This window comes from Pelophylax lessonae (assembly GCF_965119305.1).
Source record: "Pelophylax lessonae genome assembly, chromosome: 1".
Lineage (NCBI taxonomy): Eukaryota > Metazoa > Chordata > Amphibia > Anura > Ranidae > Pelophylax > Pelophylax lessonae.
This window is the reverse complement of record NC_138768.1, coordinates 799,159,317-799,180,676: the sequence shown is the minus strand read 5'-3', so window position 1 is coordinate 799,180,676 and position 21,360 is coordinate 799,159,317. Positions and strand designations below refer to the sequence as shown.

Genomic DNA, 21,360 nt, shown 5'->3' with positions numbered 1-21,360 from the left:
AAGCTCATCTTTGATGATACCAGCCCAAACCAGTACTCCACCTCCACCTTGCTGGTGTCTGAGTCGGACTGGAACTCTCTGCCCTTTACCAATCCAGCCACGGGCCCATCCATCTGGCCCATCAAGATTCACTCTCATTTCATCAGTCCATAAAACCTTTGAAAAATCAGTCTTGAGATATTTCTTGGCCCAGTCTTGACGTTTCAGCTTTTGTGTCTTGTTCAGTGGTGGTCGTCTTTCAGCCTTTCTTACCTTGGCCATGTCTCTGAGTATTGCACACCTTGTGCTTTTGGGCACTCCAGTGATGTTGCAGCTCTGAAATATGGCCAAACTGGTGGCAAGTGGCATCTTGGCAGCTGCACGCTTGACTTTTCTCAGTTCATGGGCTGTTATTTTGCGCCTTGATTTTTCCACACGCTTCTTGCGACCCTGTTGACTATTTTGAATGAAATGCTTGATTGTTCGATGATCACGCTTCAGAAGCTTTGCAATTTTAAGAGTGCTGCATCCCTCTGCAAGATATCTCACTATTTTTGACTTTTCTGAGCCTGTCAAGTCCTTCTTTTGACCCATTTTGCCCAAGGAAAGGAAGTTGCCTAATAATTATGCACACCTGATATAGGGTGTTGATGTCATTAGACCACACCCCTTCTCATTACAGAGATGCACATCACCTAATATGCTTAATTGGTAGTAGGCTTTCGAGCCTATACAGCTTGGAGTAAGACAACATGCATAAAGAGGATGATGTGGTCAAAATACTCATTTGCCTAATAATTCTGCACTCCCTGTATGCCTATTGGGGTTTTTTTTTACCAAAATAATGTAACAATGTACATACAGGCCTAAATTGATTAATAAATTTTATTATTTTACATGTTTTTTATTGGATAGGTTTTATAGCATAAAGTAAAAAATATTTTTTTATTCAAAATTGTTAGTCTTTTTTTGTTTATATAGCAAAAAATAAAAACTGCAAAGGTGATCAAATACCACCAAAAGATTTTCTGTTTGCTGGGAAAAAAAAAGACATACATTTTATTTGGGTACAGTGTCGCACTTCCACACAATTGTCAGTTAAAGTAACGCAGTGTCGTATCTCAAAAAATGGCCTGGTAATTAAGGGGGTAAAACCTTCCCGGGGCCTAAGTGGTTAAAGTCAAGTGTCCATTTACGAATCACTCTTGATTGACCAGTATCTCACATTGAGCACACTAAATTCTATGTATTTCAGATTAGATGACTGCCAGTAAAGAGTTAAGTTCAAGCTACTGAGCCCTACAAAATTTCTTGTGTGGTTTTGACCTTCCCACATTGTACATGTATACATTATTCCAGAGTAAAGTACTATGAATGTCCAGAGAATAGATCTCTGTCTATACATGTAAACAGCATCTTCCCCTTTTCTAGTGAAACTGTCCTGAACTATATACATACAGATCAGCTTGTGTTTAATACACCATACATCACTGGAAATTGATGTATTCTCATTAAGTAATGTAAATAATTGCTAAAACAAATGTACACACAAATATATTAACAATAAACATCGGGTGTGCTAATCATCCCGCTCATATGGTCTCATTTTTTCTATCCTATGGGAAGTGAGACAAATTCATTAGGACATATCATAAAGGCATAATATAAAGACACACTGAGCCTTGTGAATAATAGTGAGGAACAGTTCTGGCTCCTGCAGGAACCAATTCAGTCCTCACATTTACTTTCCTATAATTTACACATAAGATTTTGTTGGAAAAATGTATGAAAGTTGGGTGAGTCTTGGTTGAAAACAAAGATAAATACAGGCAGTCCCCGGGTTACAAACTAGATAGGTTCTGTAGGTTTGTTCCCAAAGCGGAGTTCCACTTGTTTTTGTGTTAATTAAAAGTCAGTAGCTACAAAAAGTGTATAAGAAAAAGTGGAGATAAGAGAAAAGTGGATATAAAAGAAAAAGTGGAAAAAGAGAAAAAGTGGATATAAGAGAAAGTGGAGGCATGATGGACTTTGATGGCACCATAAATTCTGGACGTAAACTTGGAAATACCAAATTTTATTTTTAAAAAAAGTATATTTATTAAGGAAATCACCATAAAAATATTTGTGAAAACACATACACACAAAAAATATTTGTGAAAACACATACACACAAAAAATATTTGTGAAAACACATACACACAAAAAATATTTGTGAAAACACATACACACAAAAAAGGGGGTCCAGAAGTTATGGTACCATCAAAGTTCATAATGCCTCCACTTTCTCTTTTTTTCTTATACATGTAGATTAGGATGTAGGTACCCCCTTCTTTTTTTTCTAACATATAATTTGACACCTCGTAATTTAATAGTAGCTACAAAAAGTATAGCTGGTGACCTTTAATAAACCCACACTCACCTGTACCACGGTCCAGCCCAAAACCCTCAGCTCTCACTCTCGCCTTTCTCTGGTGCCAGCATTACAAGTGTGGGCACTGCGCTTGCTTGAGTCACGCTGTGCCTCCTCAATGGTCAGACAATGTTCTGGGACCAATGACATGTCCCAGAAGATTGCAGGGAGGGGGAGAGGAGAACTTGAGTCGCCTAGGCGGCCCGTGTGGAAGTGGGAGCGGGTACCTGTCAAAACTATGTACCCAATCCCTCCCATAAAATGACATGCTAAATGTGGCATAGTTTGGGGGGGGGGGGGGATGCTTAAAGCAGGACTTACCCTTTTGGGTGGAGCTCTGCTTTAAGCTGAATTTGTATGTAAGAAGGAACAGGTTCATTTTTTAAGGGTAACTCCAGGCAATTAAAAATAACCCCTGTAACGTTTGTTTTGCTGTCTGTGCCCCTCTTCAGAAGATGTCACCTCACTTTCTGTCCTTGTGACAATTGGATTTTGAAAGTTTTGGGTTGTTGTGGAAACAAGGATTGGTGATAAAGCTTTAGTGGAGACACCATTTTCCCATGATAACTCTTAGGGTCCTTTCACACGGGCGCAACCACCGACGGAGTCCGTTCTGCTCAGCAGGGGATCGATCCGCCGATCCCCGCTGAGCAGGCGGATGACAGCTCCGTCTCCACTCTGTGTGCAGAGACGGAGCTGTCAGATCCCCGCTGTCCTCTATGGAGAGATCGGATGAGAACAGACCGCCTGTCCGTTCTCATCCGATCCGATCAGCCAGACGGATGGAAAATTGGGTTTCCATCCGTCTGAATTTCACGGACAGGATCGGATTGGAGAGCAGCGGGTGTCAGTGGACATGTCTCATGTCACTGCTGACATCCGCTGCTCCATAGGGATGCATGGAGCATCCCATCAGGTCTGCCTGAAAAACTGACAGGCAGATCGGATCGGATCGCCCGTGTGAAAGGACCGTTACAGGAGTGAATTTCCCTTCCTAGGGGTAGATTTCCTCCCACTTCCTTTTGCCTCCCTACGTTTGTAAGTAGGAGTTATATGTAAGTCGGATGTATGTAACTTGGGGACTGCCTGTAGAATCCTAAATATGAAATAAGGAATGTGTTGGTGCGGGTTCTATACTCCCTAATGACAAATACGGTCGATTTACTAAACAAAGTGAATCTTCTCTCAGTTTTATAAATAAGTTGAAGCTGTATTCACACTAAATACCCAATCATTAGTTAGAGAAATTTTATGTAAATAGAAAAAAGAATTTTTTCTTGCACATGATTTGATAATTGAAGTGAACACAGCTCATCGTATTCACTAAGCTCAGTGAGCAAACAGTTTGCAAAGAAAACATTTTCTTTATTCCATTTTTAAACCAAACACATTGTATTTCTCTATAGCGTATAGTTCTTAGAGCTCAACAGAAACCATAAATCAGACAATATATATAAAGATATATTTATATATTTAAAGATGAATTCCAGGTATGGCGGCACTTATATAGTACATTGGTCCAGCTTAGACCAATGTAAGTATGTATGTGCCATACCTGTGAGAGCTGGAAATCATTGTACTGTACTAAGCACTGTTATTACAGTGATCTCCACTTCCTTCTAGGTCCCATGCCAAGCAGCTGCCCTGCTTGTTACTGAACACAGGAGGTCACTCGCTCAGCATGGGCACCGTTCAGGGAACACTTTGCATTTTGTCAATTAATGTAAACCATTCTAAAATAGAGACGGTGGAAAGACAGTGCAGTGATGTCATGATCTCCACTTCATCCAATTAGAGAACCCTTTGCATTTATTGAGAAAATCCAAAGTAATCTTTGAAAAACACTCGTGGAGTGAGCAACCTCCTGTGTTCAGTATGGACAGGGCTGTCTTGTCACTTGGGCACCCCTGGGCACTGCCCCCAGGTGCAGCGGGGTCCCTTGCATCCTCCCCCCCTGCAGGTGATTAGTGCGGGTGATAAATGAGGCAGGTGGTAAAAATTGCTGGAATCGATCTTTTGTGACATTTCCTTCTCCCGCTGGAATTCAGCTGCTGCAGGGTGAGTCACAAAAGATTGATTCTAGCTATTTACTCCACCCGCTGCACTGATCACTATCTGATCCCCCCCCCCCCATCTACTGACTATCCTTCCCCCCTGCAGTGCTCTCAGCTCACCTACTCTCCTGCTGGCAGCAGCTGCAGGCGCTCTATATTCATTCATAACTGAAGCATAATAAACTGTGTTTACTATGCTTCAGTTTATGAATGAACAGAAGCCTCTGTCTCCTGTTCATTCATCCGCAGTTCAGCTGTGGCTGCAGAAAGGAACTGGGGAATGTGTTTCCTCAGTTTCTTTCTTTGTCTCAAAAGTGAGACTTCAGGGGTCTATTTTGACCCCTGATATCTCACCAAAATGTAAAAAATGATTAAATTAGTTAAATTTTAAAAAAAAAATAATTGAAATTGTAAAAAATCTGACTAAAATTTCTAATCAGACTAAAAAGCCAGGCCCAAAATGTAGCAAAATGTATCCACACCCAGCCATAAAGCCAAACCAATTTCCCTGGTAGGGGCCCTCAGTGCATTATTTTGCCCAGGATGTTATTAAGGTGGCACTTAGTAATAAGCAGGGCAGCCTCTCTCCACGGTACCAGGAAGCTAGTGGGGATCAAGCAGCGGTTCCTACTAGAGTGATTTCCAGTATGACACATACTTACTTACACATCTGTGCTGAGTCTGAGATTTTTCTGAATCTTATCCTTTTCTTCTGAAGAAATTCACCAGATCTTACCACGTCCTTTCTTAAGCTGACTGCTAAATGGGAGCATCTGCCGTCATTATGACCACCTCCCACTATTGTAATGGTAAAAGGACCATCATTGGCGTGATGTTTAATGGCCATTCAGACTACGTGTTGCATTAAAACAATCAATTATCTTATGTTACTGTCCCCTGTATTAGAGCAAACTATTCATTTCGAGTGGTCTTGCATCATATTTTTAACTCATTGCACAACACATGACATATGGTGTATTATCTGTTGGCTGTTACTGTTACTACAGTGCATTACTGTAGATTGTCATGAAAAATAAATGGCTCCACACCACGTTGCACACATTGCCATGCAATTTACCATAACTCCTAATAGGCTCTTCTCTAAAAACAGTTTGTAGCAATTATTATATTTTGATTTCCACATCTGTGCTGATGCCTGGGCCACTGATGCACTGAGCCAATCACACAAACTGTAAAGGAGAAAATTGGGGGTATTGTATTTCATAATGCAAGCATACAACTGTACAGAACTTCCCTGTGTTGCCATACTGCATATATATAGATATATGTTATATTCTTTTAAAGCCAAAGTTGTTTTTTCTTTTAAAGCTGAACTCCAGGCAGAAACATTTAGGCTACGTTCACATCTTGGCGTTGCTATTACAGGCGTTTTTATGGGCGTTTTTTCAGGCGTTTTTATGGGTGTTTTTGCAGGCGTTTTTACAGGCGTTTTTTGTGCAGGCGTTTTTAGATTGAATAGAGACCAATGGAAAACGCCTGTAATCTGCCCAAAAAGAAGCTCATGTACTTTTTTGAGCCTTGGGCGCTTTGCTCACAGCGTCAAAACGCTCAGATGTAAACAGGGGCCATTGAAATGAATAGGATTTGTCTTGTTGGGCGTTTTGAGAGCTGAACCTAGAGCAGAAAAACACCCCGAAAATGCCTACATGTGAACAGAGCCTTAATTTAAATATATTCATCAATAGCCACAGAGGATATAAATCAAAGTTGTGTGCACCAAGCACCTTTCCAAACCCAGATAATACCTTGTAAAAGTACATTTATCATCATCACTAGGCTGCATGTAGCCTGTGCAGAGAGCAGAGCTGTGGAGGCTGCCTGCAGAAAACTACAGGAGGGGCAGTGGCGGCTGGTGCATTGGGGGCGCAGGGGCACCGCCCCCCTATCCATTCATCGGGCCCCCTAAACTACATGCAGGTTGCCGGACGCATGGAGTTCAATGGGGCTTTTTTTTTAGCATGTGATTAGAGCCAGAGGCTCTAATAGGCTAAAACAAAAGGGCGGGCTCGGGGCGCAGAGTACTGCGCCCTGAGCCCACCCAGTTGTGTGACAATAGCGTATGAAAATTCTCTATTGTCACACGGATCCTCCTCCTGGCCAATGAGGAACGGGTCCTGAGACCTGTTTTACGATTGGCCGAAAGGAGAAGCCATGCCATTGAGCATGGAGGAGGGGGAAGAAGCCGAAGCCACCGCCGCTTGCTGCTGCTGCATATGTCCAAGTGTCCAGGCAGGGTGAGTGAGCCGGGGGGGGGGCTGCTGTGGTCCTGGGGGGGTGGGGTTATGGTGCGCGGCCTGGTGAGGTCCGGGGTGGGGCTGTATGGTGCGGTACGTCTGCCGCCCCCACGGCCCATGGAGCACCAGCCGCCACTGAGGAGGGGGCGGAGACAAGACCAGTCACCTTGCACAAGGAGAGAGAGCAGCAGTGAGCGGTCTTTATTACAGAAAGCTCCTGCACAGAGGAGAAGTTTCACACTGGATTACAGCACAGATTTAAAGAAAATGCGCAAAGCACGCCAAAATTCAAGCAAGAATACACATGACTCTTATATTTAGAAATTTACTCATGCTGGAGTTCAGCTATAAGTAGGTTTTAGCACAGATGCAGTAATTCCTGGCTGACATCAACTGTTCTCTGATTGGTTTTACTTGTTCCTGGAGTTTTTTTTTTTTTTTTGACAGCTGCATGAATTTTAGATGATATTATCAAGTACTATCAGTGAATACAGTTTTGGGAATAACTTTTTAATATCACATTTTCTCTGTGTTCTCTCTACAGAGTACAAGGTAAGAGGAGCTGCACTCTCCCAGTCTTATCAGCAATGTAATGTATATATGTATTCAACTACCAAGGATGTATTCAGGAACCAACTATGTTTGCTGCATCATATATGTACTGTATGTACACACATCTGCTCTGTGTATGGATATTATTACTCTGAACACTTTACTTCTAATATTTTTATTACTGGTATCTTCATATCTATTATTTTCAATTTGTGGAGCACTTTACAAAATAAAGGGAGACAGTACAGTTACAAAACGATTAATACAAGAGTGTTGGGGGGCCCTGTTCCTGAGAGCTTACAATCTAAAGGGAGGGGAAAGAGATAATAAGGGTTATTACCAGGGCTGCTGTTAAAAAACTGGGGGGCCCCTACAGCCAACCTGACAGAGCCCCCACCCAAATAAACACAGTTTACTAATCTTCAGTTATGAATGAACACAGTGAGGGATTGGTACCATTCAGGAAAAGAAGGGACTGGTAAATATGACATATTTACCAGACCCTTCCCCACTCTCTATCCTGAAGGATCCTATTGTGTGCTTGCAGCTACCGGCGGGAAGGAGAAGAGGGAAAGCCAGCAGCACTGTAGGGGTGGGGGCACAAAGGGGGCCTGAGCGGCAGGGGGAAACATAAGGTCCACAGGGAGGATGATCAGTGTGGAGAGGGGAATTAGTGGTACCGATCTCCTGTATGGCTCTCTCTGCAGGAGCTGAAAGCCGGTGGGAATAAAAGGAGAAGCCAGCTTTTAGCAGACTGCAGAGAGAGCCATACAGGTGATCAGTTCCAGTAATTGCCTTCCTCTTCGCTCCAATCACCCTCCCTGCTCACATCCAATTCACCCTGCTTCCAGGGCCCCCCTGCTGGTTCAGGCCCTATAAAGGAGGACCGGTGGTACCCCTTATCCACGGCCCTAGTGATAACTATGAGGAATTAATTAAAGGAAAAGGAAAAGTTCAGTTTTTAGGTGGAGGAGGGATAGGCTTCTCTGAAGAGATTCATTTTTATGGAGCACCTAAATATGGACAGGGTAGGACATAGCTGGACAGGTTGGGGTAGGGAGTTCCAGAGAATGAGAAAGGCTCCAGAGAAGTCCTGGAGGCAGGCATGGCAGGAATGATGAGATAGGTAGAGAACAGGCGATCTTTGGAGGAGTGAAGAGGACATTTCGGGAGCTTTTTTGGAGATGAGGTTGGTGTTGTATTTAGGGGCTGAGTTGTGGGTAGCTTTGAATGTTGTTTGAATTGTATTCCTTTTATTCCTCTGTATTAACTTTCTTCTTTCTTAGACCTATCCCTATGAAATGCTGATTGTAACAAACCAAGTGCGGGTGAAGCTCCCAAAAGACGTGGATAGAGCCAGACTGGAGGTAATAGAATATGTTGTACTTGCTTTACTTACAGGAGACCAATCACTCAATACTTTGTACACAGTGTAAAACCTACAGCAGGAGGGTGGATCAGCTTTATTAAAGTCCATTTTATTTTTAGCTTTGTACAGAGTGGGGAAGGATTAGATCTGTTAGAACTTTATTGCTGTCTGGCTCTATACCTGGATGATTTACCTTTCCATCAGATGTCAAAAGTAGAGGAAGTGATAGGATGTCTCTCCAATGGGGACAAGAACTAAAAAAAAAAAAACAGTTCCTTAGTAGAGTTGGGAAGGGTTAGAACAGTCTTTTTGTAATGCATTTGTGTCTTAGTAACACACATTCCCTTATTCCTTCTCTTGTTGGCATCCATTTCCTCATTTCTTGTCCTGGTTACACTTATTCCTTGTTCTGGAGACACCCATTGCCTTATTCCTTGTCCTGGGGAGGCCCATTGCCTCAGTCTTTGTATTGGCCACATCCATTCCCTCATTTCTTGTCCTGTGACACTCATTCCTTTTCCTGGGGACACCCATTCTCTCATTCCTTGTCTTGGCCACATCCATTCCCTCATTTCTTGTCCTGGTGACACTCGTTCCTTTTCCTGGGGACACCCATTTCCTAATTTCTTCTCGTGGTGACATTGGGACAAGAAATAAGGGGAAAGTTTTGTTTTTACAAGGTAGATATGGATGTTGTAAATTATTGCACAGCAATATTGACTTACTCTGAACCCAAGCAACACAGTACATTTGAAATTACACTTTGCTACAATAAGTGTACAGCTTGTATAACAGTGTAAATTTGTCCTGTCCTGGGGACACTCAAAATAACTCAACACACAGCCATTAATGTCTAAACCACTGGCAACAAAAGTGAGTACACCCCTAAGTAAAAATGTCCAAAGTGGACCCAATTAGCCATTTTCCCTCACCGTGGCATGTGACTCATTAGTGTTACAAGGTCTCAGGTGTGAATGGGGAGCAGGTGTGTTAAATTTGGTGTTATCGCTCTCACTCTCTCATACTGGTCACTGGAAGTTCAACATGGCACCTCATGGCAAAGAACTCTCTGAGGATCTAAAAAAAGAATTGTTGCTCTACATAAAGATGGCCTAGGCTATTAGAAGATTGCCAAGACCCTGAAACTGAGCTGCAGCACAGTGGCCAGGACCATACAGCGGTTTAACAGGACAGATTCCACGCAGACCAGGCCTCGCCATGGGCGACCAAGGAGGTTAAGTGCACATGCTCAGTGTCATATCCAGAGGTTGTCTTTGGGAAATAGAAGTATGAGTGCTGCCAGCATTGCTGCAGAGGTTGAAGGGGTGGGGGGTCAGCCTGTCAGTGCTCAGACCATACGCCGCACACTGCATCAAATTGATCTGCATGGCTGTCGTCCCAGAATGAAGCCTTTTCTAAAGATTATGCACAAAAAAGCACGCAAACAGGTTGCGGAAGACAAGCAGACTAATGACATGGAATACTGGAACCATGTACTGTGGTCTGATGAGACAAGGATAAACTTATTTGGTTCAGATGGTGTCAAGCATGTGTGGTGGCAATCAGGTGAGGAGTACAAAGACAAGTGTGTCTTTCCTACAGTCAAGCATGGTGGTGGAAGTGTCATGGTCTGGGGCTGCATGAGTGCTGCAGGGACTGGAGAGCTACAGTTCATTGAGGGAACAATAAATGCCAACATTTACTGTGACATACTGAAGCAGAGCATGATCCCCTTCCTTCGGAGACTGGGCCGCAGGACAGTATTCCAACATGATAACGACCCCAAACACACCTCCAAGAGGACTACTGCATTGCTTAAGTAGCTGAGGGTAAAGGTGATGGACTGGCCAAGCATGTCTCCAGACCTAAACCCTATCGAGCATCTGTTGGGCATCTTCAAATGGAAGGTGAAGGAGTGCAAGGTCTCTAACATCCACCAGCTCTGTGATGTCATCATAGAGGAGTGAAAGAGGACTCCAGTGGAAGTGTGAAGCTCTGGTGAACTCCATGCCCAAGAGGGTTAAGGCAGTGGAAAATAATGGTGGCCACACAAAATGTTGACACTTTGGCCCAATTTAGACATTTTAACTTAGGGGTTTACTCATTTTTGTTGCCAGCGGTTTAGATATTAATGGCTGTTTGTTGAGTTATTTTGAGGGGAAAGCAAATTTTCACTGTTATACAAGCTGTACACTCAGAGAAAGAAACATTGTATATCACAGAGAGAGAAAAACACAGAGCATTACAGTGACCGATCACTGTGGTAACCAGTCAGAGGCTACCACAGTGATCGGTTGACCCGGAATCAGGAGATCCAGGTCCCGATTGTTAGTACAGGGCCCGGGGCTCTCGGCGAGACCCTGCTCTCTGTGCTAGGACAGCACAAAGGGAGTTATGCATATATGCTGCCCCATGGAAAAAAAGCCCAGGACAGTATATGTGTTAATTTTTTTTTTAAATCAGCATCGGGAATGGGACTTACATGAGTGTAAGGTGTCCTATGTGCTTGTGGCTTTTGTATTTCTTTAAACATTTTAGAAGTGGAATTTAAGTGTTTTACATGTACATGCAAGCTTCAGGTGTTTTTTTTTTGGCCAATAGAAAGCACCAGTGGAAGGAGACCAGTTCTTTTTTTAAAAAAAAATAGTTTTTCAGGCCAACAAAAGCCTGAAAAATGTGTGAAAATACTCAATTTGCACATATTCCAATTCAAGTCTAGGGGGCCAAAATGCCCAAATCTACTTCAAAAGTAGCTAATTTAGCTTTTGGAGCATCAGATGTCAAGCTACTGGTGCCTGAGTGATCATATGTGAACAGCCACTATATATGAAATACACCGTTCGTGTAAATATGAGTCATATGTAAGTCGGATGTTTGTAACTCAGGGTCTGTCTGTACATGGAATTTGAATGTTGAGCGTTTTGGAGCTTTGAGATTGGAGCTAAGAAAATGCTCAGATGAGAATGGAGCCTCAGTGAGTATTAGGGTCAGTAGTATGAGTCAGCAAGGACTCTATTACTTTGCTCAGTGGTGTTAATTTGGCCATGCACTGTTAATTTTATTTCATTCAGTTTGCTGATTTCTCCACTCACACAACAGGAACCTCCCCTTTTCCCCCTTGGGGTATTGTATTCTGACAATGGCACCCACCGCTGTCAGAATACACCAACCAGTTGCTGAAGCCACTGATCTACAGAAGATGATTAAACGATTGACTTTTATCAAGCTGTGAGCCCACGCATTGATCATCACTGGGCCAGTCCCTGCCTGACCAGTAAAATTTGGATCATTGTTTAGCTAGCTTTGCTCTTAACAAGGTGAACTGGTACAGTAGGTAAGAGCGCAGTGTGCTGCTGCTTCTTGTTTGTCCAGTTAGCACATTGGGAGTGGGACTTTGACTAAAGCCTGGTACACACTATGAATTTTTTTCAGTTCAACCCAGTGGACTGAACGAAAAAAAAACTGTCAGCTCCAGTTGGAGACACTGTACTAACTATCTGATGTTAGTACAGCGATCTTCCCCGCTGAGCTGTTGTGTTCTGCAAGAAACAGAAGTGGGCTCTATCTGCGACAGCTTGTATTTCATATGTTGAGAAGCTCACAGTGTGCAGTGAAATCAAAGAAAGCTATTTCAGTTTAGGAGAGGAGCCTGTACAGGTGTGCAAGACTGAAGGTAAGGCTGGAGTCCAGCTTTAATCAGCCTCCTAAGTGATTCGGTAACCGTTCAAGGGCCACACTGAACTATGGGGTTTTACTGCCCCCAAACCGCAAATGTATACAAGCCCTTTCCGTTCTAAGACCCTTATAGGGGTGCTTTCACACTGCTAATATACCCATTGCAAAAGTGCAGTGTATGTTATATTTAAAAAACTGATCATTTCCTCCTCCAGCTTCTGTTGGCATCGCTCTCCAGGCTGCTAGAAAGGTCCCAGGCACTTGGTATCACTCCACCTGGGACAGAAGGCAGCGCTACAGAGAAAACATTGGCTTATGTGGCTCTTGCTCCATTTTCTGCCAACGCTGGCTCCATACACTCTGATGCTCTGGGATGGTAGGTTTGCAACCCGTTGATTGCAATCTGAGCTTGCCGACCCATCATCCCAGAGCATGGGCATGCGCTTCCCTGGTTTGAGGTTGAGGGCCACATCAGAGGGCTCTGAGGGTCACCTATCCAAAATTGAAAAAGAAACATTTGTCTTTAAATATACACGAACGCTTTAAGAGACATGGAACATAGACAAATGTTGTCCCTGTTGGGAACTGAACCCAAGACCCTCGTAACTCCAAGGCAAGAGTGCTAATACCGTAGCAGCATGCTTTGATAGACTGGAGAGATAAAGGAGATAAACACACCGGCTTATGTGGTCAATACGGACCGTCTGTGAGACATTTTCTGACACCGGGTCCATCATGTTGGAATGCTGTTATATTTTTTACTGTTTCCATAACATCCCCAGCATGCCGCACGGCCGCTGCGGTCTTTGGATATCAATCACAGGAAACCTTGTTTGCTCAAACCGGTGCTTGTTCTCTAAACACTTCAATATGTTTTTCATGTGATTACTCAGCAAGTGGTTTCGATTTCATAGGATTATTATTCTAAATGGAGATTATAAAAACGCATCACAAATGAAGAGAATGTGAGAGAAGCGGCTCCGCGGAAAGCTTATACATCTGGAATCCATGAATACATATATCCTGCTCTACAGTAACAAAAACCTTTGTTGACAGCCGCCATACAGTCATTAGAAGCGTGTCATCTTAAAGGACAACTCCGGGTAGATACATAAACACCCTTCAGTTTCTTTACATTCCTTCAAACCCAACTCCAGGCAAATTAGAAATGATCCATTGCAGTGGGACTGTGCCCGCACTGCAAGGGTTAATTGATTGTTTTGTCTAGGGGAGGCGAAACCTACTTACCTGATCCTCAGCTTCCCTTGAAGGCGGGACACCCCCACGATCAGGTGGTGGACTTCCCTTGGCATCCTCATGTCAAGTGCAGGGCTGTGGATCCTGCTGTAGTCTTGATGGCATCATGACCCTAAAGTGGGGTACACACTAGAAGAAAATCTGCCGAAAATTCCCGTCCGAGGTAAAATTGTACGATTTTCGGCTAGTGTGTACACAACTTTCAGCAGCCGATGCCGACATTTTCAACAAAAAAAAAAAACAGAGGGACAAACACCAAAATTTTTATCGTCCATCCCCAGACGACCAATTTTCGTTTAATGTGTATGCAGTACGTCCGTGAAACATTGGATACGAAAGACCGATTTTGGCACGATTTTGCTGCGATTGTCGCTCCACAAATCACTGAAAAATCCTGCAAACGGAATCACGGGTACGCCTATCACCTAAAAGATGTTATTTTGGACGACAGTCCTACCGCAATTCTGTTTGCGCAATTTTAGCGCGATTAGTCAGGTGGCAATCGCGCCACGAGTTTAGGGCCATTGAAAAAAACAGGGATTGTAAGGGTGTCCCACAAGTTGAGGCGATTTGGAATCACAAGCAGAATCACAGCAATTCTGCCCACGATACGGTATACCACAGTGTGAACGGGACATTAACGATGCTTAATTGGTAATAAGGGGCCCAAGGTGTGCCAAGAAAATATCCCCCACACCATTACACCACCAGCAGCCTGAACCGTTGATACAAGGTAGGATGGATCCATGCTTTCATGTTGTTTACGCCAAATTCTGACTTTACCATCTGAATGTCGCAGCTGAAATTGAGACTCATCAGACCAGGCAACGTTTTCCAATCTTTTATTGTCCAATTTTGGTGATCCTGTGCCTCAGTTTCCTGTTCTTAGCAGTCAGGAGTGGAACCTGGCGTGGTCTTCTGCTGCTTTAGCCCATCGGCTTCAAGGTTCAATGTGTTGTGCGTTCAGAGATGGTATTCTGCATACCTTGGTTGTAATAAGTGGGGGTTTTAGAGTTACTGTTACCTTTCTATCATCTCAAACCAGTCTGCCCATTCTCCTCTGACATCAACAAGGCATTTTTCTTCACACAACTGCCGCTCAATGGATATTTTCCCCCTTTTTGGACCATTCTCTGTAAACCCGAGAGATGGTTGTGTGTGAAAATCCCAGTAGATCAGCATCAACAACGATGTCACGTTCAAAGTCACCTAAATCCTCTTTCCTCCCCATTCTGATGCTCAGTTTGAACTTCAGCAAGTCGTCTTCACCACATCTAGATGCCTAAATGCATTGAGTTTCTGCCATGTGATTGGCTGATTAGCCATTTGTGTCACCAAGCAATTGAATAGGTGTACCTAATAAAGTGGCCGTTGAGTGTAGATTGCATCACTGGCAGCTTAAAAGAAAATTGAAGAAGAATGTTATGCACGTATACAGTACACAGCTTTTCCATCTGTTTGTGTGAATTTGCGAGGTCCTAACGAAGCGTAACTTGAGTGTTTAACTCAGGATGTTGCTGCCATCAAGATCCTGCGTAAGAACATTATTAAATTATTACGTCTGTACCCAAGATGCCATATGCCTCTATGTAGTTTTACTCAAATGTAAACTTTTCTATTTTTCTTTTTTTATGGCTGTGAACAAATCTCTGCATTTCCACTGAGCTTCACACAACTGCATGCATTGTCCCATAGACAGCAATACAAATGTGCAAAGTAGGGGCAACAAACTGCAGCTTTCCCAAAGTAGCCGCATGCATACAAAAATTGGAAAACCTTCAGCAGGCACACCTACATGATGGAGTCATCCATTATTAATTGAACATGCTTTCTTCTCTGCTCATTTTATAAGTATTTTTACCAGTGTGTGACCCAATAAATAATAAAGGGCTGGGTTTAATGCCTTCTTTTTGAAGCTGAAGTTGCAGGTACTTAAACTGGTCTGGAGAAGGGAGAGGGGTCAGGGTGGTCTCCTCCATACTGGTGACATTCACTAGCTGTCTGAACATCTGGGAGGAGGTGGGACAGTGGCCGGCTCTGAACAGTATAGACGTGACTATTTCATCCCCCTAGTACTGATGGTCTTCTACATGTAATGCATTCTTCTATACATAGGAAATGTCTCTGTAAGATGGATACTGGGAAGTGTGGAATTGCAGAGTAATGGTTGGCAATCTATTGCTAAGTGCTCAGCAGTTTATCTGAGACAAGGGAAAGTCAGAGCAAGGCTTCAGAAAGCGTTATTTCTGGCTTGGCAGGAAAACAACTTAAAGTTATTTGAATGGTCACTGGGAGCAGACATGGCACACACAGCATGGGACCACACAGGGCACACACAGCCTGAGACCACACAGGGCACAACAGCCTGAGACCACACAGGGCACACACAGCCTTAGACCACACAGGGCACACACAGCATGAGACCACACAGGGCACAACAGACTGAGACCACACAGGGCACAACAGACTGAGACCACACAGGGCACACACAGCCTTAGACCACACAGGGCACACACAGCATGAGACCACACAGGGCACACACAGCATGGGACCACACAGGGCACACACAGCCTGAGACCACACAGGGCACACACAGCCTCAGACCACACAGGGCACACACAGCCTTAGACCACACAGGGCACACACAGCATGAGACCACACAGGGCACACACAGCATGGGACCACACAGGGCACACACAGCCTGAGACCACACAGGGCACACACAGCATGAGACCACACAGGGCACACACAGCCTGAGACCACACAGGGCACACACAGCATGAGACCACACAGGGCACACACAGCATGGGACCACACAGGGCACACACAGCATGGAAGCACACAGGGCACACACAGCGTGAGACCACACAGGGCACACACAGCATGGGACCACACAGGGCACACACAGCCTGAGACCACACAGGGCACACACAGCCTGAGACCACACAGGGCACAACAGCCTGAGACCACACAGGGCACACACAGCATGAGACCACACAGGGCACACCCAGCCTGAGACCACACAGGGCACACACAGCCTGAGACCACACAGGGCACACACAGCCTTAGACCACACAGGGCACACACAGCATGAGACCACACAGGGCACACACAGCATGGGACCACACAGGGCACACACAGCCTGAGACCACACAGGGCACACACAGCCTTAGACCACACAGGGCACACACAGCCTTAGACCACACAGGGCACACACAGCATGAGACCACACAGGGCACACAAAGCATGGGACCACACAGGGCACACACAGCCTGAGACCACACAGGGCACACACAGCCTTAGACCACACAGGGCACACACAGCATGAGACCACACAGGGCACACACAGCATGGGACCACACAGGGCACATACAGCGTGAGACCACACAGGGCACACACAGCATGGGACCACAGGGGCACACACAGCCTGGAACCACACAGGGCACACACAGCCTGAGACCACACAGGGCACACACAGCATGGGACCACACAGGGCACACACAACCTGAGACCACAAAGGGCACACACAGCATGGGACCACACAGGGCACACACAGCATGGGACCACACTGGGTACACACAGCGTAGGACCACACAGGGCACACACAGCGTGAGACCACACAGGGCACACACAGCCTGAGACCACACAGGGCACACACAGCCTGAGACCACACAGGGCACACACAGCCTGGGACCACACAGGGCACACACAGCATGGGACCACACAGGGCACACAGAGCATTGCACCACACAGGGCACACACAGCATGGGACCACACAGGGCACACACAGCATGGGACCACACAGGGCACACACAGCCTGAGACCACACAGGGCACACACAGCATGGGACCACACGGCACACACAGCATGGGACCACACAGGGTATACCCAGCGTGAGACCACACAGGGCACACACAGCCTGAAACCACACAGGGCACACACAGCCTGAGACCACACAGGGCACACACAGCCTGAGACCACACAGGGCACACACAGCCTGAGACCACACAGGGCACACACAGCCTGAGACCACACAGGGCACACAAAGCCTGAGAGCACACAGGGCACACACAGCCTGAGACCACACAGGGCACGCACAGCATGTGACCACACAGGGCATGCACAACCTGAGACCACACAATGTCTCTGCTCTCTGTAAGATGGCAACTGGGAAGTGTGGAAATGCAGAGTAATGGTTGGCAATCCATTGCAAAGTGCTCAGCAGTTTATATGAGACAAGGGAAAGTCAGAGCTTCAGAAAGCGTTATTTCTGGCTTGGCAGGAAAACAACTTAAAGTTATTTGAATGGTAACTGGGAGCACACACAGCATGGGACCACACAGGGCACACACAGCATGGGACCACACAGTGCACACACAGCATGGGACCACACAGTGCACACACAGCATGGGACCACACAGTGCACACACAGCAGTGGTTTTTGGTGAGCGGGTAGGTGCATCCCCGTACATGTTACTGTATTGTTCACTGTTAGTACAAAGTCAAGGGATGGGGCAGTGGCACATATCTGGGGTCTGCAGAACTGCACAGTGTGAACTGGTTTGTTGCATTCGTTTTTTTCTATTGGGACAGTGGTGGGGATAGATGGAGGAATGGTGAATAGAAGAATACAGGTATGTGTATCATTTTGATAGAGAAAACAGTCCCTAAATTGTGTCTTTAGCTGTTTGTTGGAGTTGCTCTTTAAATAAGGCTGCTGCTGGAGGAAGCTGCATTTGTTTTGGACTGATAAGTGACCCCTTGGCAGCCTCTCTAAGACATGGAGCTTCTGAAGATCCTTTAGTCACACTGCTGTTTATGTAGCATTAATTCTGATCAGCTTGGCGTGGGCCAGGTGTGGATTTGGCTTTTGCTATTTTGAAGAGATCATACACTTCAAAGACATCCTAGAGTCCATGGGGTGAAAGAGGGGACTGAAAAATAAATCCAGCAGCCATGGAAGCATGAGTGTATGTGAGGTAATGTTAATGTTAAGATCATGGGTCCGGGAGAAGATTTTTACAATGCAAAACACCTGTATCAATATGACGGTCTTAAAGGGTCAGTCCACCCAAAACTCTCACTTCTTTGTTGATTAGATAATGGAAATCTGGGTTGCCCAATGGCTACATCTACCTCTCAGGAACACCAGCAGTGAGATATCCTCACCATAGTTCCCGACTCTGCCCCTGCATTAAAGTGTTACTAAACCCAGGAGCCTGCATTCACTATATCTGGTCTTCCACAGTACACAGAACATGGGAATGCAATTATTTTAGTAAATATAAACTACTAAATACATTTTCTCATCTGCAGTTTATAGCAGTCTTGTGACTTCTATCAATGTCTGGTTAAAGCTTGTTGGAGGAGTTCTCATTCTACTTTGACTGTGCTATGAGGCTTCAGGGCCCCTGACCCTCTGTCTGGACAGTGCTGATTGGCCAACATGCACTCTCCCAAGGAAAAAAAACTCTCTAGCAATACACACCAAATTGAGAATGGGCAGAGTGCCCTAATGCTCTGTTCTATCAGGAGATAGATTGGGGATAGTGGAAGAAGGGGAGGATTAGAGAAGACAGGGTCAAACAGCCGTTTTACGCAATGTGCAGGATTAACCCCTTAGGTTTCACAGTGAGTATAACAAGCATGCTTTACTGCATATACAGACTGATTTTACTGTTGTGGGTTTAGTAACATTTTAAGTCACAAAGAAAATCCAGCAGGCAGCGTGAAACTCCTTCATAATGGATGATATAATAGGCAGAACCCGGGAACCTCCCAGTGGCGGCCGGTGCGTTAGGGGCGCCGCCCCCCCTTCCATGCATCCAGCCCCCTAATCTACATGCAGGGCGCTGGACGCATGGAATTTAATGGGGCTTTTTTTTTTAACATCACCTGATTAGAGCCAGAGGCTTCAGCAAGGGGTGGACCCGGGGCGCAGAGCAGTGCGTCCCGAGCCCACCCATTGTGTGACAATAGCGAATAAAAATTTGCTATTGTCACACGGATCCTCCTCCTGGCCAATGGCATGCGGTTTGCCTTTCGGCCAATCAGGAAGCCCGCTTCCTGATTGGCCGAAAGGCAAACCTCATGCCATTGGCCGAGAAGGAGGCGGGAAGACAGGACTCGAGGAGACACGGGGACCGGAACAAAGCCACCGCTACAGGTAAGTGTCTCGGGGGGGGGGGGCATCCTTTGCAAGACACGGTCAGCGCCGCTGGAGTGGACAGTTAGAAGGTATGCATTGGGATCTTTGACTTGGTGCCGTTGAGGATCGTGTGTGTGTATGGTGGGAAGTGTTCCAGCTCTGATCACACATCTCTCCAACACTCAGCTCACGCTGGTCACTGTGCATTGAAAGGGGGCACGCTGTGGTCACTCTGCATTGAAGGGGGCACGCTGTGGTCACTCTGCATTGAAGGGGGCATGCTGTGGTCACTCTGCATTGAAGGGGGCACACTATACCTTGATTACTGAAGGCCCCTTTCACACTTGTGTGACCTCAAAGTCACGCAATTTATTACAGCATTTTTGGCCACAAAGCAATGCTTATTCGATCTTTCTGTTTGCCCCCCCCCCCCCCCACAAAAATTTTGAGCACCAGCTGCCACTGGAACCTCCAGATGCAAAAATATTACCATAGTTTAAGTGACTGTGCGGTGTCTATTCTAACCAGGAATACATTTAAAGGGCCAATCTATCAAAACTGAGTTCCTGGATGTGCATACCTGCCATGCTCATGAATAGGCCCTACACTCCCAGCTGGAATATTCCTTTTTTTATATTATGGGGAAAGTTATGCACCGCTGTAGAAAAAGATAGCCTGGTCTAAAATCCTCCCCATTTTCTGATTGGACAGTGTTAAGCCCGGTACACGTGATCAGATTATCGGATGAATTTACGCCTGTTTTTTGTTGCATGTTAGTCTCATATCAAAAGTGAAGAGATTACTTCCATACAAAAGTCCTCGTACGACCGAGTATAACTTCAGAAGTGATGTCATGTGTTGGATTGTTTTGTATGTGTTCTTTCGTTTCCGAGCATGCCTAGTCTTGCTCTTACGCTTTTTTATGGACAAAATCTCTGCTAATTAAACGAAAATCAGACGTTGGGTTCACTTATGATAACAATTTTATAGTCTGCGCATCCAGTTTTTGTCGTATGAAAATTCGTATTCGGCTGTCGAAAGCACTATACTAACAGCCTGAAAATCGGCAGATCGTTCATCGGACGAAATTTTACTTCCGATTTTCTTATCATGTGTACGGCCCTTTAGACCAGCAGATTACTGATAAGGTCATCCTTTTGCTCACCTGTCCTTTAAGCATGGTCAGCATTACCCTGACTGCACTGTTTAAAGCCTGATTGGTTCATGGTGCTTACCTACCCTCTCCCAGTGTGAGTGCTGCTGTGCAGGGGCCCACAGAAGCAGTTATGAGACAGATGCAGGTACTTATGTAAGTCGTATGTAAAATAAAGCCGGTAAAGTAGATGTAACCCCACTCACTTAAATCTCATATATATTTCAAAAGAAATGTAACATTTTTGTTTAATCTATGGCTTTCATTAACAAAATACCTTGTGATCCTGCTAACAAGGTACCTTACTCAAAGGGTTCCTGTAATAGGATGACAATACTTTGTCTCCATCACCCAATGGTGCTCCGGCATTGTCACCTTGTCACCATAGAGACTACAAGTGACCATTTCAACAAACATTATCCAGGCATTGTCTACTCACCTCTCCCCGAGAAAATTCATGCAGCCATCTCTGAAGAGCATGTAGGCAGGAAGTAACTGAAAAGAGGAT

At 45.1% G+C, this 21,360-nt stretch overlaps 1 protein-coding gene across 1 annotated transcript in view; it reads left to right on the top strand.

The window, feature by feature from the left end:
* Window positions 1-21,360, top strand: part of ABLIM2 (actin binding LIM protein family member 2) — a 236,507-nt gene that overhangs the window by 197,798 nt on the left and 17,349 nt on the right. The window contains exons 20-21 of the mRNA XM_082264258.1: window positions 7,243-7,250; window positions 8,537-8,617. Of these exons, the coding sequence (XP_082120384.1) occupies window positions 7,243-7,250; window positions 8,537-8,617 (89 nt within the window). The remainder of the gene's footprint in view (window positions 1-7,242; window positions 7,251-8,536; window positions 8,618-21,360) is intronic.